The sequence below is a fragment of the Netta rufina genome (assembly GCF_964035555.1).
Source record: "Netta rufina genome assembly, chromosome: 2".
NCBI classification, from domain to species: Eukaryota; Metazoa; Chordata; class Aves; order Anseriformes; family Anatidae; genus Netta; species Netta rufina.
Window position 1 is genome coordinate 96,529,011 of NC_140124.1, and position 16,666 is coordinate 96,545,676.

Sequence of the window (16,666 nt, forward strand, 5' to 3'; positions counted from 1 at the left end):
CCTCTAGATTCATTCTCACCACAAGGTCCAAGTTCTGCCACTGTCTGACTGTCCCACAGGGCCTGGAGATTGGTCAGTCTTTCTGAAGGCTCCATAGTTACTTTTTTCATAATCCTCCTGAAAGCAAAAGGGAAAAAGTATTCATGACTTTAAAATATTTTTAAACCTGTATCACTATATGCACCCACCAATCTAATTTATTTCAAGTATGGTTTTAAATTTCCAGTTCCTGCATATAGGAAGTCTTACCATCTTTAACACAACTCAATTCTCTGCCTGAAAGTCAAACATATCATGATGCAGGTAGCAGGAATAACGTTTATTTGTCTCTTCTTTCCTTCCAAGAATTAACTCTGTGACTCCTGGAACAACTGAGCCCATTTCTGTGACAGGATCACTCAAGCTAACTAGACTTGTGCTCCCTGACTATGACAAAGATAAAAAAATAGGAGGAAGACATAGTATTACTGGCTACCCTGAAACTACTGCCATCTACTCAAGTGCTTTTATACAGTGAAAGTCTCATAGTGTGAAGAGCTACAGAGCTCACTGAGTAGCTACCTACACATGGCCTCTGAGCTGCACTCCTAGCTCTAATTGTTGCAATTTTTAGTGTTCTTCCTCTTCTAGGCAAAAACACATCTTTCTTGGTCTTAAAAATTGAAAGTATCTGTTCTTCTGAATGACAGAACGGTCTTAGATTCCAGAATTCCATAAAACAGAAGAAAAAAAATAATGAGATATTAATAGGAGAAACCTCTTTCCCCCTTGTTGCCTGTTCCCATCTTATATCAGCTACATAACTCCAGCATCCTCATTTTGGAAAGCTATGCCATCTGAGAAAAGAGCAAGAAATTTGATTTCTTTTCTGGGAACCAAGCAATCTATATACTGCTATACAAAATGCCCCGGCGATGTTCTCCAGAAAGCCCAGAAAAAACATGTATACAGCTCAAGGCCTTCACAAATGCTGACAAAAACACGTACAGCCTTGCGGCCTTCTTCGCCCTGCTCCTTTTGCTTACATTTCTCACATAATTACTGCAGTTTTATGGCAACTCTGCTCACAAATATTCACTTGTATTTATGCTTCTTGAAGGAAGATCTCCATCTCCATTAGGGAAGTTAAAAATACTGCCACAGCGATAAAGTGGAAATAAAAGAGCCGCCAGCTAGAGTTTATGAATTTAAAATTCCTACTCCTTCTAAAGGAAAGGTGAATAATAGACACACACCCCAAATAAAACATGTAAATTTAGCCTGACCACTTACATTTAATGTCTGTTACAAAATTACACTCAAAAATAAATGCATCCTGGAAAACTCTTACACGGTCCATTTTCTCTAATATTGCTAACAACCAGGAGCTGAAGAGAATAATAGTAGAGCTGCTTTATCTTGTAGACAGTGATGAAGATGAGGCAAGGGTAGAGAGAAGAAAATAAAATGAAGGAAAACTACAGAGCATTGCTGCAAGATAATAAAATTCAGAGGCAGAGGAGAGCACAAATACAAGAAAAAAAATGTGAAAACAATACAGAAAGAAAAAAAAAAAAAAAAGGCAAGAAAATCAGATGTATGATCCAAGGAGCCAGTTATTCCACAAAAAGTATATGACAACGTCCAGGGCTTGGTGTTGAAGTGCAAGGCTCCCAACCCTGTGAATCATTGCACAAAATTCAAAGTAAACAGAACCTCTTGCTCTACTTCCAACTCAAATTTACTGCTGGGGAGAAAAAACAATAAAAGGTGGCAAAACCCACTGAGTATCACAACTGGTTATGAGGAAAGGAATACACTCAAGCCAAAAACTACAACCTAAATTGCCTAAGGTTGGACAGACAATATAAGTTAAAATAAAAACTTACGACTCTTAACTACCTGTATTAACCCCTTCAAACTAAAGGCTTTTTTGACCCTACAGAGCATGCCTGAGCTATGGTCTGCACCATGTCACAGCTCTCGTGTATACCTCAAAAGACCTAATGAAGACTTAGTGCTTGCCTCAAGGTCTTTTTTGTACCTTCAGTGCACATCTGATGCAAGGACAAAAGGCGGTGGCTTGTCACCCTTACACACAATCTGCTCATGCTACAGTTGGCCTACAAGACACTTACACTGGAGAGAGTCCAGGGAATATCTTCCTGAGGCAGGTTCCGATGTGTGCCAGCACCTCGTTCACATCCTCCGAGGACGCCATCTTCATGGAGATGTTGCATTTCTCAGTTTCCATAATCAGCTGTAAACAAGAGAGCATGAGGGCAGGAATTGGGTGTCATCTAATTCACATCCATGGAAAAAGGACAGCATTTTGAATGCTGGCTGAATGCTTTGCATGCCAGCAAGGATCTGTTACTCTGTGATACATGCCATGACAATGTCCCAGGCAGAGGTTCTGAGCTTCTTGAATGTACAAGAACTGCGTACTCAAACTTTGCTTTTCCTAAAAGCGCCCTGCTTCCCACGGGAATAAAGGCTTCCAAAGATCTTGACCTCAGTTAGCACTTCCAAAACCAAGAACTTTTCACAGTATTGTCCTGTTTTGAACCACATCCCAGAACACCAGGAGAAGTGAGCGCAGCCTGACAGGAAACTATTGAACAAACAGGGCCTGCTTCCTTGAGCAAAAAGGGAAAGTCTTTAACAGCTGCAATTCTCTGTAAAAGCTCTAATGCTTTGATCTGTGCTGTTTAAGAAAATGTTAGGGTAATACAATGTCCCAGTTCAAAGGATGCAGCAATTCAGCTAACTTAACAGGCCTCCTGTCTGGGGAATACGTGCTTCAACTAGGGGGAGAAATAAAGCCTTCTGCTACCCTTCTCTGCAATAATACATATATAAATATATCTATACACACACACACACACATATATACATATATATGAGTGTTCAGAATACAACTGGGTTGCTGTATGACTGACACATCAGGTCTGCTGCTGCTTTTGGCCGTGTCACAGGAAGCTGTGTAATACTTCTGTCTTCTCCAATGTGTATATTTAGAGCAACCAACAAGCCCAAGTCAAACACTTTGAGGTTAGGTACAGCATATACAAAATAAGAAGCCTGCTCTTAACATTAGCATTGTCTCTGTACATTTCTGTCTTAATCCTAATGGGGACACTGCACAATATGCAACAGAAATTATTATTTTTTATTTGAAACTGGTACTTGGAGCACTTTCAGTTCTTAGTTCACGTCTAGGATCGGTACCAGGTTAACTCCAGAAGAGGCTGCTTTATCCCAAAAGCACAAGGAGAATATTCACACCTTTTGCCGCTAATTCAACTCCTTTCAGAGAGTTGCTGTCACACTCCAAAGGTGAACAAGTGGGCAACATCCTGCTGTTTTTCTTCACCACCAATATTACTTCCTACATCACTCTGTCCATTTATTATCTTATGCTTGGAAGCTTTCTGTGAGATGCCTAGCATGACATTAAGTCCTTCAGACATCACAAAGACAATGTGCTTCTTGCAGGAAAACTGCAGCACCAACATTTGTCCCACAAGGAATAACCAACAGTTCCACCTGCCTTCAGCTGTGTGCCTTACACATTTATAACACAAGCAGATGTAAACATTTACACTTTAGAAGTTATTTTAGGAAAATGGTATGCTAAATGAAGCTGAATCAGGACTTTCCCTCATAAATCCTGATACAGCAATGATCTTCTATGGGACTAATGATAATTAGCATTAGCTACCATGGCATTTTATTACCTGAAATAAATAAGGTCACAAAACCAACACAGTTTACTAAATGTTTTGCTATCAAAAAAGTAAACATGTAGACTTGTTTTTTTCCCCTTTACAGAGCGCTTCAAAAGTCATGTTAAAAATACGATGTGTTAAATACAAAGAGAACTTTTCAGAGTTCAAATAAAGTGCCAGATTCTCTTATTTCTGAAAAAAAAAAAAAATTAAAAGCCAAATATATATGAACCACATGAAGACTTTGATAAAATTGGACTTCAAATCTTATCAACATGTTCATCTTATGAATGAACAATGTATCAAAAATGTTTTTCTTCCTGCCACCTTCTCTGACATTCACTTTTTTGGGAGCACATTACCTGCTGCCAAACCTATTTTGTGTTATGTACAGAGTGCTTTATAGAGTAGGTGACGATAGAAGTCTGTCTGCAATGTATGCAGTAGCACTTGGTTTCACCATAATGGTATACACCACAAAAGTCTTTCAAACTTGAAAACTCATAATCATCCAAGTGATGACTGTAATACCAGCCACCACTGTTTTATTATCTCTGAGAAAAAATATGCACTTACGAAACAAATTAAAACTTGTTCTGCTCCAACTGAGCTATGAAAAAAACAGTATTTCTTATCCCACCCATGCAGCAGGTTCCCAAAATTGACTCTTTAAATCCTTATCTCTATTGTCAAACTTTACAATCAGCACGAACCCAAGAATTCAAATGTACAACGTGCTCACCAGATGGGGACACCTACATGTTAGAGCACTACCTCCTTGACTGGAACAGATTTAGCAATGAGCAAACAAGTGTCTTTTTATCTAGAATACTGCTGGTGGTAACACGTATCAGTGTGTCACAGCCTGATTTCTCTTAAGTCTGAAAACACTCACCTGACCGGGTTTACAGGAAGTTACTCCTTGTATTTCCAAGTAGCTGAAAGTTAGTTCTAACTGCAGTCAAAAAAGAAAACGCCACATTAGTACAAACACTGTCTGATTTTAAAAAGGTTAAAAATCCTTGAGCAAGGCTACTGGCTTTTTACGTCGATTTCTGTAATAGATGTTAAATATTTGTTAATATCTGATCGCATTATGCACTTAGATTTGTATTTATTTTTTTTACACATTTGCTTGTTGCAGGTTCAATTAGAGGTTACAGGGATATCACATTGAGCATTTTACTGCAAGCTATAAGCACAAACTTTTAACAAGTTTGAGGACAAAACTTTACCTTAGAAAGCATCATTGTTTATACAATATCCTACTGATTATACACTTGTGATTGAATAATCATGGAGTAGAATACTTAACAGCATCACATATTACTCATTCATTAGTTACACTGATCACAGACATGAAAATTTTACTGTGTAGAAGCTGAAAGGACATATTACACTATTTATATATACATATTAAAAGATACGTATATATAATTATAAAAATAGAAATGGTCAAGACTATCTTAGCGTGTCTAGAAATTTTAAGTTTTCTAGAAGGAAAAAAATACATTATCTTTTCCTGACTGGGTTATCTGGACAACATTCAGGTTAGGCAGTGAAGAACAGTGCAGTTATTTAATCCAAATGGACCTTTAGAAGATGCAGAGGCAGGAAAACCCTCTGCTCTGAGGACAATTCTAAGGCTTCAGGAAGTTTGCCAAGGTCTGAATTCACAACCACGTGGACAAACGTCTTGACAGCTCATATATAAAGAATGAAACAAATCTCTTGGAATGAATCAGAACCACAGGGTAAGTCACTAGCACGGTCATTTCCTTTTATTTATCATCAAAATCATTGTGATTGTGCAGCCTGTTAGAATTGTATATATGAAGTCTCTCCTACTTTATCTTATCCTAGATTCACAACCTGCCTGCTTGCAGGCTAACCAGCAAACACCATGTTATTCTACCTCTACATTGGTGGCAATCCTTAAAAAAAAATCCTGAAACACTCCTGAAGCGTTCAGTAACCAAGTGTAAGTCTAAAGAATGCCCCTGCACAAAGATGGCAAACACAAATCAGTTTCCAAACTTGACAACTAGCTAAGATTTGTTATTAAGTAAGTATCTAAAAAGGCTCATTATCGAAGAGTTGAGGCACATGAGACAGAAACAATGAAAGCATCTTCCCCTTGTCCACACCAGTGTGTTGCATTCTTGCAAGAGTAAGACATCCACTTCTCCTCAGGCCTCACCGGTTCCTGATTTCCCAGCTAGGACTGGCATTTGTTCTTGATGACAGCACAGAGCCCCACGCATTTCATTCAGACCAGAAAATAATTAAATAAAATCCAGAGCAGCTCTTGCTTGTTAGACTAGACTACACATATAGAAGTAAAAGGCTCTTTTTCTCTGGTGCTAATTAAATTAAGCAATTAAACAGGAGACTATTTGACATTTATTTCCCCAAATTGAACTGAAATGTTAGGAAAAAGTCTCTGTGATTGAAATCCTCCATATCTGCAAATTATTTACTTACCAGATTGAAGGTTCCGCTTTTGCTAATGTGCAAACATACATATACACACACACAACCAAAAAAACATTTCTACCCCTGAGAAAAGTTTACACAGATCCAGATGCAAGAATGCATTCTGCAAAAGTCCTCTCGACTAGAATTAATAAATACCAGAAAGTATAGCCACGTCTCTAAAGCTTCAGTTCATTTTTCTACTTAAACACATGGATTTACAGTCCTTGCTTTGCAGAAAAAACATAGAACACATCTACCTGAAACTATGAAATCATCTTTACAGAATTTCACAATTCATAATCTTATTTATTACCTAAAATTACGTTCTAAATACTCCTTTTAAAAGTATGTTTAATTTAGAGACCCTGTAGTTACCAAGACAGCTGATTTAAAAGCTTTCAATTTTTTTCAATCATAACGTACTGAAAGCTGGCACTAGAAACATGTTTGCAAACAATTACATACCCACAAGTACTTCAGACACTTATCTGTGGGCCAGATGACACATCCGACTTTTAGTGATGTTGCAACTATGTTTTATACAGACTGTAGCAAGAATTAGGAGGCTTTAAGTACTGCACTTCCTTTTCTATTAACCTATCTAGATTAGTGGAAATGAACCGATTGGACCACAACATAAAGTTATGAGCTGACCATAGTAATATCCGTGCTCTAAGGATATTCATTAAGTGGATATTTCACTTAGACAACCTTTATCCCTTTAAACTTTCATTCTTGCTTAGTAGATTATAGGGAGGGCTCAACAGCGGTGTTTAAGGAAAGGTGAAGCTTGCAATCAGATGTAGTAGTAAGAGTCACTCCAAAACCACCATCTCTGAGTGCACTCAACTTTGTGAGAGCGCCCTGGAGGAATAAAACATCTTTGCTGTATGTTCTCAGCTGTCTTGCTAGGAGTGACTGTGTGTTAGTTGTAAGGAAGCTCTCAGGCTCAGAAAGCTGCTGAGCTTCTTCTGAAAATACAACAGAATTCATAAACTTCAGTGAGTTTGGTTAGTCTTTCTACAAAAGAAATGTATTTTCAACCATCCTAGTAATTATCAAGATATACTTGTTGAATTTTGACGTAGGATCATGAATGGTTTCCTCTGATCATCTTTCTTCCATTTGTAATCACTGAAGTCACAATTTTGTTAGCACATATTCTAGATTTTCCATGAAAACAGAATGAAGTTCTTCAACTAAGTAACTCCATTAAAAAAAATAAAAAATAAAAAATAAAAAATAAAAAATAAAAAAATAAAAAATAAAAAATAAAAAATAAAAAATAAAAAATAAAAAATAAAAAATAAAAAATAAAAAATAAAAATGGTATTTTGAGAGGCACCTGTGATGCTAAACTGGAAGCACAGCTATTTCTTAGCATACCAAGTCCATATCTTCAAAGGCTTTGTGCTGAATTACAATGGCTTTGCTATGGGTTATTTAAGAAGGTCGCCACCAACATCTGTCTGTCATTCTGCCATTGCACTGACACCTGAGTTGTTCATCAGCTGACTGTTTCCATGCAACCAGTCACCAAATTCTGTCTGAAAACCAGGCTGTAAACCACTACAACCCAAAACCCAACAGACATCCGTGTCACATGGACAGGGTGATCAACAATGGGAAATAAACTTCAGCAGAAATTCAAGCTGGAGGTATCTGATCTGTCAGCCAGAATCTTCAAACTATAGGTAAGGGCGGTCACATATAGCAGTGACCATTTTTAAAAAACTTACATCAATCTTTCAATTTATTGATCCAGTTATTTCTATAAAGCATATCTACGTATACACATACTTAGGCACACACGTGTGTAACACACCTATATACATATGCAAAACACAATATAGAATGTGTGTCAAATTCACATTCACCAGTTCCAATCTGGACAAGAGATGATCTTTCACATCAGTCATTTTCATTCAAGTGGAAATTTTCTTTCACTGCTACAACAATCATTACAAATTTTTCTGGGAATAATAATAATTCAGTGGCTTTGGTAAGGACAGTTATAAAGACGCGTTTCAAAATGAACTGCAATCTCCACAGAAATCATCGGAAAACAGGGGAATTTAGTAAAGCTCAACATAATTTCTGTCTCCAAATCAACTATATCCCTATTTGACATCAGAAACTCTACAGCGCATAATGCCAATCAGCTTGTTTGAAACTGCAGCACTACAAAGGTCATCAGACTCATATCTCACTTCATCACGTTGATGTTTCCAGCCTAATACTTCAGCCACCTGCATTTCTAGAAGTTAAATTTTCTCTAAAAGAGTTCGTGTAAACTGACAACTCATTTAGGACAGACATAAATGGAAGCATCTAACAGATTTAACACCACACACCTTAACAACATTCCTTATGATATTCTTAAACATATGCACAAGTGTAACTACAATATGCTAAGTTTATGCAACTTACATTTATATCTAAAAATACACAATAGTTGTAGAAACACGGTAGCTTTACCTTGGTGGGAATCCGAGATGTTAAAAGAAATGCCCGACATGATGCCAAAATCTATTAGGAGAAAAAAAAATAATAATAATTGTAAGAAATACTTCATTTATCAGTAATATTATTAAAGAATCTCTTCTAGGAAAATCCTGAAACCAGAGGGAAAAAGCCTCAAGTGGAGTTAGCAACAATTCCCTTTGCTGTCATACACTGAAGGAAGCAAAACTGGGCTCCGATCCAGTACAGCTGAGCAAATAGACTGCTGCAATCTGGTCATCTACCAACTAGTTAGTATAGTAGCATCAAACTAGAAGAAATGTATTTAATCGATCTCTCAAGGACATCTAATAGCAATCTTAGTTACACTTTAAAAAGAAGCAAGGGTAAGAAGTCCTCTCAGGAACCGCGGTGCATTAAATGTGACCAAAATATGCAACATAAATATGATGGTAGTAATATAAGAGACTATATGCAAATATTTTCCTTTGGATACACAGAGTGTATCCAGAATAACAATGCAAAGATTTCTCAGTGACACCAACTGCATTTCTTCTCTGGCAAGGACAATGGAAAAACGTGATTAGATTAGTGAGAACAGTGACTCAGGGGAGAAAACACAATGAGACTGAAATATTTTCAAAGGTATTGCCAATCGAAATATAATGATATATAGAAGTACCACTTCAATTTCCACTCACAGATCTAAAGCCTTGCAAGAGCAATGAATCACTTTGCAAAACCACAGCACGGCTTCTGATTTACCCACCTATGGAATTAGTTATTGTCGCCTACATTTCTCCAGCCAAAAAAAAATAAAAGATCCCAGTTTTCAAAACTAGATTCAAACATGCAGAAGATCGAAACCCTGCAGCACATGCAGAGATTTCCACAGAGCTGGGACCCCCTATATCCAGTCATGCTAGATAACCATTTCTCTCCGTACATGGAGGTTAACACAACACATATCCCACTCAGCACCCAGCTCCTAACATGCTTTAGACACTTTAAAGTTTGGATTTGAACCTCTGTATCTCAGCCAACCTGCATTACAGCAGGAAATGGTGCCAGGAGATGACAGCAGGGCGGCAGCATGGCAGAAGCAGTGCAGCAGGGACGGGTCGGTGGTGCTGGTGTGAAAGGCAGCATGAAACCTGAAGGGAAGCAAGGGAGCCTGGGTGCTTTGTATCATTCACATCGGCTCCTGGTGGATTTTACATCTAGGACCCAGTATCCTATTTTTACAGTAACATATCATATCTTGCTAAAACCTAAGAGCATGAACACCAACACATAGTCATGCTTGATGTTAGCAGAATCTCTTAGAGCTGAAGTGAACAGAGACAGTGCTCCAGTTATCACTGAGTTAGGGCTACGCTGCTGTTGAAGAGAAACATTACCTTACCTCCTTTTAACACCCATCCATCACCTGAAGTCCCATTTTGCTGTCTGGCACACCTCTGCTGCAACCCAGGGTGCTGAAACACCCCGACCCTACCAGACAGATCAGCCTTGTCCCCTTGCACTCACTTTTGGGAGAGAAAAATTCTGTCCTGCTCACTTTCAAGATGCATGATTACAAGCACTCCTTCTACAATCCTGCATACAAAGGACAGGGAAGGGTCTCACAGAATAAAACCTGGATTCCTTCCACTCTTTCACTGCCCTTCCTAAGGGCAGCTGCCCACAGTATTTGCATGCAACGCTCCTGGTTATCTCTGGGAAGGATTAAACCCTCAGTCACACCATTATGTTGGATAGTGCTGCTTACAAAGGCTCCCTTTAACATGATTACAATAAACGTGATCAGCCCAAGTAGCAAAGGTAAATGCAAACCAGGTAACCAGAAGGCTGTAACATGGTTATATTGGAAAAGGATGTTCCAACAGAGCATAAGTCAGTGCATCCCCATGTGTTGGATGCACAGAGACTCCCAGAGTGATCCTGCCAAAGCCAAGCACCTATTTGCCTTAAGAAAACGTATTTACATACAGAGAACTGTTGTAGGATGATGCCCCTTATTCATCCCACAAACAATTCTTGAGCAATAAAGCAGTACAAAAGCAGCCTGAGCCCTTTCATCCAGTAACACTGAGATTTCTACAGTTTCCGCAGTTGGGACTGTCAGAAGCAAGTACATGTAAGAGTTTGATTTTTACCCGAGGTCAGTCAAAGACAAGGTCAACGATTACTGCAAAATTAACGTCCCATTTTGACAACAGCAGGACCAGGCTTCTTTCAAAAACGGTAGAATTGGCCAAGAGGAGGCCTGGCATTTATCACAATTTCAGCTGCTAAAATCCATGAATATGCATACTGACCTTTGACAGGATCACCATTAGTTCACTGCTTTCTCTTTAATCCATCTTTTTTTCACAGTTTTATGCAACATCTGCATTTTAACATCAATGTTTGTTCATGTTTGGAAACACAGCAGTCTCTACCCCAAAGCCACTTGAGGTTCTTCTGATAAGCTGAGAAACATTACCAGTTTTTGGTGCCCTCTTTCTCCTTGATCCAGTTGCAGCACATAAACAAATAGATCCCAGCTTGCCCCTTTCCCTGTGAGTAGGGCTCTGCAATAACGATACTGCTTGCAAGAGCAACACAACACATATTGTGGACTCTTACAAGAATGCATCACCCCCTCTTCCCACCCTGTGAAATGCGATGCTGATGCCAAACGCAGAGGCACCGGAGGTGTTTTCACACTCACCGTTCATCTCCCTGTTGAAGCACAGAGTTATTTTGCGAGCGAAGTCCCAGGTCTCCGTGCATTCCTCTAACATGAATAATGAGTGTGTGCTTAATTGCATAATTGTCCAGGGCTTTCCAAGGTTTCCAGCGGTGTTGAGTTTTATGAATAGCTAGATTCTAGATTTCCTGGAGTTTTTAATTTCTTCCCATAAAGAAAATAAAAAGCAAAAGGTAGCCCCTAGCTACTCTCCAGCAGTTCTCAAGCATTTTACTAAGAGGATTCTGCTACCATTATGCTTATTTGGCACTTGAGGCACCTTAATTACAAGAAAAACAGCGTCTCGGTCAAAGTCACATCAAAAACCAGTCACTCAGAAAAACACTTATCCATCAGCAGCACAAAGCATGCCCTGGCTTAGGCTGTGCCAGAAGCACGGGCCAGGCACGGTGTTTAACCTCCTTTTCCTTCAGATAAAGAAACATTCACGTGTTCAGATCACCAGGCTGCGACCCCATTCCTCCATAACCACATCATTTGGTCACAAATGGTATTCAATCATTAATAAAGTTAAAAGATCCTGTCAAAATATAAACACATGCGGTGTAAAGACTCATGCTTTAACACACCTGTATGCCCAAAGACTTGCAAGTGACTGCTGTGACAGGGATCGAAGCAAGCAAGCACACCCAGGCTGCTGCTGCGTGAAAGGGATGATAAAGGAGAAGTATATTTAGTGTGCAGTTGCTTCAGTCTGTCTTCCTACTCTGCCTTTTTTTAAGCACAAAGCAGGATTATTATTTGAACATTAAATGACTCCTACTCACACGTAGATACCCCAAAGTTGACAATTTCTTAATGTTTTTATCATTCTCAACTCTGTGACACTCCACCTCTTAAATGTATGTGAAATAAGCTAAAAATTGAAAATTAATTTGGAAACATTCACCAAAAACATACCCTGCAAGTTATTTCTGCAGAGATTCGTGGCCTACAAGGTCATCTTTTATTTACCAGAAAAAATAATTTGCTTCAGTAAATACAATTTGAGCACAGATTCTCAGTGAGACTCAAGAGAACAAATACACAGATGCATCTTGTGATTTATTGACAAATTCTAGCCATATTTTGGCACTGTAAGTTTAATTACCAGGGCTGCACTGGGTTAACCCAGCAGACTACCTGTCCATCAGTCTCGGGAAGGTCATTAGTTGCTCTAATGCATCTGTTTTGCCAGACAGACCACAGCAACTCCAGCAATCTCATCTATATTTAAAGTGGTTTCAAATTCTCAAGCAAATGAAACAAATCTTTTAAAAACCACTACCCTACTCAAAATGCCTTGGAATAATGAGTTCTGGAAAACTCAATGATGATGTACACCATGATCATATACATGGCTTTGTGATGAAATAAAATAACATGAAACAACCCCAGCACTTTGCTAGCCACAGGAAGGTGCATGATGCTCACCCCATTCACCCCATGGCTGGAAACTGCCCTTTGCTGAAATGTTTATGAATAAATAAACACATAAATAAAAGCCAATTTCTTTTCTCTTGCTGAAAACTGATTGACAGACACCAAAAAAAAAAAAAAAACTTTCTAATTTTCTGATGAAATGTTGCAGTTTTCCCTTTTAAAATACACTCTCTGATGCCTTCAGTTCCTTTTCCCCCTAACATTTGCCATTTTGTCAGCCTCAAAGTGCTTCAGTCTCTTCCATCACAATTTACTTCATGAAAGAAGCATTTGTGACAGGCTTTCTTATTTAGAAATATATCATTTAGAGAATTCCTTGAAGTCCAGAAGACAGTCAATCTTTTCTATATACTTCATAGTTACACCATTCCTGTTTTTGTCATTATTCATTATCATAATTATCCCAGTTGTGATTATTTTTCCAGTCCATGCTTACTAGCTGCTCTATGATTTCTATCAGAAGCTCTCCATTACTACCACTGGTTCAATACCTAATGCATACATAATAACATGAAGTAAAGCAGCAGCACTAATATACGTTTTGTTTTGTTAATATATGGATGAATCAATATGTGTTAGGCCATCCAGTCTCTTTCGGTCCCTCCAGGATGGCCTGTTCATTTCCTGTGCTGCATGTCTGGCTTTGTAAATGCCTCCATCCCGAAGTGACCGGAGTTCGATCAGATAAAAGGCCCTTTCCAGCACTGTGTCAGAGGGATTTGAGAGAGATTTGAGCGAGTTTCGACCAAGGCAATTTCTGCTAAAAGCACAGTGTCTCCCTGTACGAAGAGGCTAGCTGACATCCTGAAGGCCTTTTTGGAGGGCTGGTTAGTTTAGGCTCTGCAGGAACACGTGCGTTACTTCAGGGATGTTTTCCCTCTGTGCCCACGATGGGTTCTCCTCTGTTCCTCTGGCTCCAGCAGAGCAGCTCAGCTCGAGGCTGCCCCAAGGGCTGATGGCAGCACCACCTTCACCCGCAGTCCTCCAAGCCCAAATTTGGCTGCCATCGTTTGGGTTTGGCTACTTTTAAAGTGTCATCTGGGATAAAGACATCAGAAAACCTTATTTGCTCTCGTTCCAAGGACATTCATTTATCCAGCAGCACTAAAGAGGTCTTCCTGAGCTGGGGAAAATCTGGAGCATGCGTTCATGGCATTTACCTCTTAGCATTCACTTGCAAACACCACAATTTCTCCCTCCCTCAGTCCACCTCAGCTGTGTTGAACATACTCACAGGTTTGTCTACATCATTGATGCCTTTGTAGCTGCCCAAATACCTATGCGAAACACACCCCAGGTGTAGTTTCGCATACCCCTTGGTAAGGAAACCTCAGGCACTCTGTACAGGGCACAAACCTTCACTGCTCTTCACTACTGCAGCACTGCATTAAAAACTCAGAGCTGTTCTGTTATGGCCCACCAGTTTTCCTTCTGTCCATGTTTTCTGGACAGCAAAGGATGGTATGGAGAACAATTGTTAGTTGAAATGGGTTTTTACAGAAAAATAGTGGGGTCAGATGTCAGAACAGCTGGTAACAAATCCACTGTGTTTCAGGAGAAGTGAAGCATGTTTCAAATTAATTTACAGAACAAGACAGGGAACACCACAAGATGGCACAATGGAGTGCTTCGTTTAAATTTACCTTTCAGGCTAAGTTATAGTAGACCTATTTAAATAGAAATGCTTACTTAGCTATTGGAGAGCTGTTGCAATATCCAGAAGAGTTTCTACTTCACAGACAGCAATGAACAAGCCCTCCTCAGAAGAGGAGGTTAAAAAATCCATCCTTATTTTAAAGCTGACAAAACGAGGCTTGAATACAAATAAACAAAAAGGCAAAATAAGTAGCAAAGCTTGAAAGAGAAGCTTGAAATAAACCGCTGCTAATTCTGGCCTGAGAGAGGAAACAATGGGGCATGGAGGTTTGTCAGCAACTTAAAACAAGGTCTGATGACCACAACATTTTTTTCAGTACCTTCTCATACAGCTCTATGAGCTAAGAACTCTACTATTATCACCTTTAGGCAGCATCCTAGCTTCGAGAATGATTTGTAAAGGGTGCTTCTTTAACACACGAAGAACAAATAAACATACACATTCATATACTACGTATAACCCTGTCTGCAGTGTGTAACTGACCTCGCTACCCCGGTACAGGTGAGATCCCAGAAGATGCTGAGACAGGCTCGTACCTTTGGCCAGATTCCAGCAATGGCAGCAACAGGAGCACCCCAAGGGTAGCCAGGGTCAGTGAAGCAGCTTGGGATGTGGTCACTAGTGGTGCAGACTGGAACCCCGACTTGCACTCGAGACTTTGGTATTGTATCCTACCTTTTTCACTAACCGCAGAGCTGGTCATGCAGTCATGACACGAATTTTCACCACGTTGTGAGCGATGCTCAATACCAAGTGCTGGAGCCAAGGCAACCCCTACAGACTGCAAAACTTCCCTGCTGCTCCTCTCAACACACAGCCTGCTCTGAGCCACAAAAACAGGAAACAGAGAGCTGCAGCATTTTGCTCCATGGCTGGCACAGAGAAGGGGGGAATAACACACGTTACTTTTTAACTTACCAGTGAGCCATATAATCCGAAAGGGGGTTTCCTTCTGCGTCTGTTACACATAAATAGCTCAGTAGCACATTAGTGAGAATACATGTTTAGTTTAGATATTTTTCCACTTTTGCTCACCTCTATACAGAGACACAATACAGATTCACTGCTCAGGTTCACCTTACAAAGCACTGTGTACCAGAACGCACTTCCCACATATTATCCTTTCACAACATCCAAACCCCCAGTACTAATTTTAAATAGTAGGTCAAAAACATTCAGGTGACTTGTAACTCAGAAGACCCTGCTCTCTTCAGAAAAACCCTAACACTACCTATCCCTGGCATTGACAGCAAGTTTCCTTGTGCACTTTTGAGCACCTGCTTTTGGTTTAAGCCTCTGAAGATATAAGGGACTGAACATATGTCTGTACACCCTTCTTCTCATCATGAGCTTCTTTCTGGGTTAATGGGCAGCAGATAAGACTGGAAGCAGTTTGGTGGGCTGCACAGGATGCTGTTTCTATGCAGAGGCAGCTGGAAATAGATTTTGCTTCTGCAGTACTTTTATTCTTATCTTCTTTAATTTCATCTTGCAGAAATGCCATATTACATATTTTGCAAACGGGGTTCTTTGGAGAGAGGGTTGCTCTCTTTGTAAGCATGCTATACACAACCCCTATGAAAAATGTTAAAGATCAGAAAGCAAAACAAAAACTTCAGAGACAGGAGAATTGCAATTTGATCCACAATGCAAGCATTTTATATGGAACTCTTCCATAACCCTTTGCACTTGGCTTTTAGTTATCAACAATTATAAGAAGATTCAATTAGTGAAGTGCACTTAGCTCCACTTAATATTAAAATGTATTTTAGATTGTAAACTATGTTCTGTTTAGACCATAAGCCACACTTCCCCAAAGTAAAACAAACAAGCACGGTAAAACAATTTTCCTCAATACACAGTGCCATAAACCGCAGTCTCAACAACCTTAGTCTTGGATAACAGCAAGAATTAAGGGACAGTAAAAGATGTCTGTTTAATAAATTTGTAGAATTAAATTCTCTCTCTCTCCCCAATCCCATGTCCCAGGCAAACTGAAATACAAAACCAAACCAATGGTTGGAGAGCTATGAAAACCTCCAAGCCAAGACAGCTCTTTCCTAAAGCAGCCAGTGCTGAGGGTGCAAGACAACACCCTCTTCCTGAGCATCTCCAGAGGGGGTTACAGAAGATCTGCCCCTCTACATCACTTCAGCAGCTTCAGTGCAGTCCTCAGGTGCA

The 16,666-nt window shown here is 39.5% G+C and overlaps 1 protein-coding gene across 2 annotated transcripts in view; it reads right to left on the minus strand.

Annotated features, from left to right (window-relative positions):
• The window catches only part of CARMIL1 (capping protein regulator and myosin 1 linker 1), a gene marked incomplete at its 5' end in the record, with an annotated part of 184,911 nt that overhangs the window by 101,790 nt on the left and 66,455 nt on the right, over positions 1-16,666 (minus strand). For both annotated transcript variants that reach the window (XM_084281387.1, XM_084281386.1), the window contains 4 exons: positions 20-117; positions 2,118-2,239; positions 4,606-4,665; positions 8,667-8,717. In XM_084281387.1, the coding sequence (XP_084137513.1) occupies positions 20-117; positions 2,118-2,239; positions 4,606-4,665; positions 8,667-8,717 (331 nt within the window). The remainder of the gene's footprint in view (positions 1-19; positions 118-2,117; positions 2,240-4,605; positions 4,666-8,666; positions 8,718-16,666) is intronic.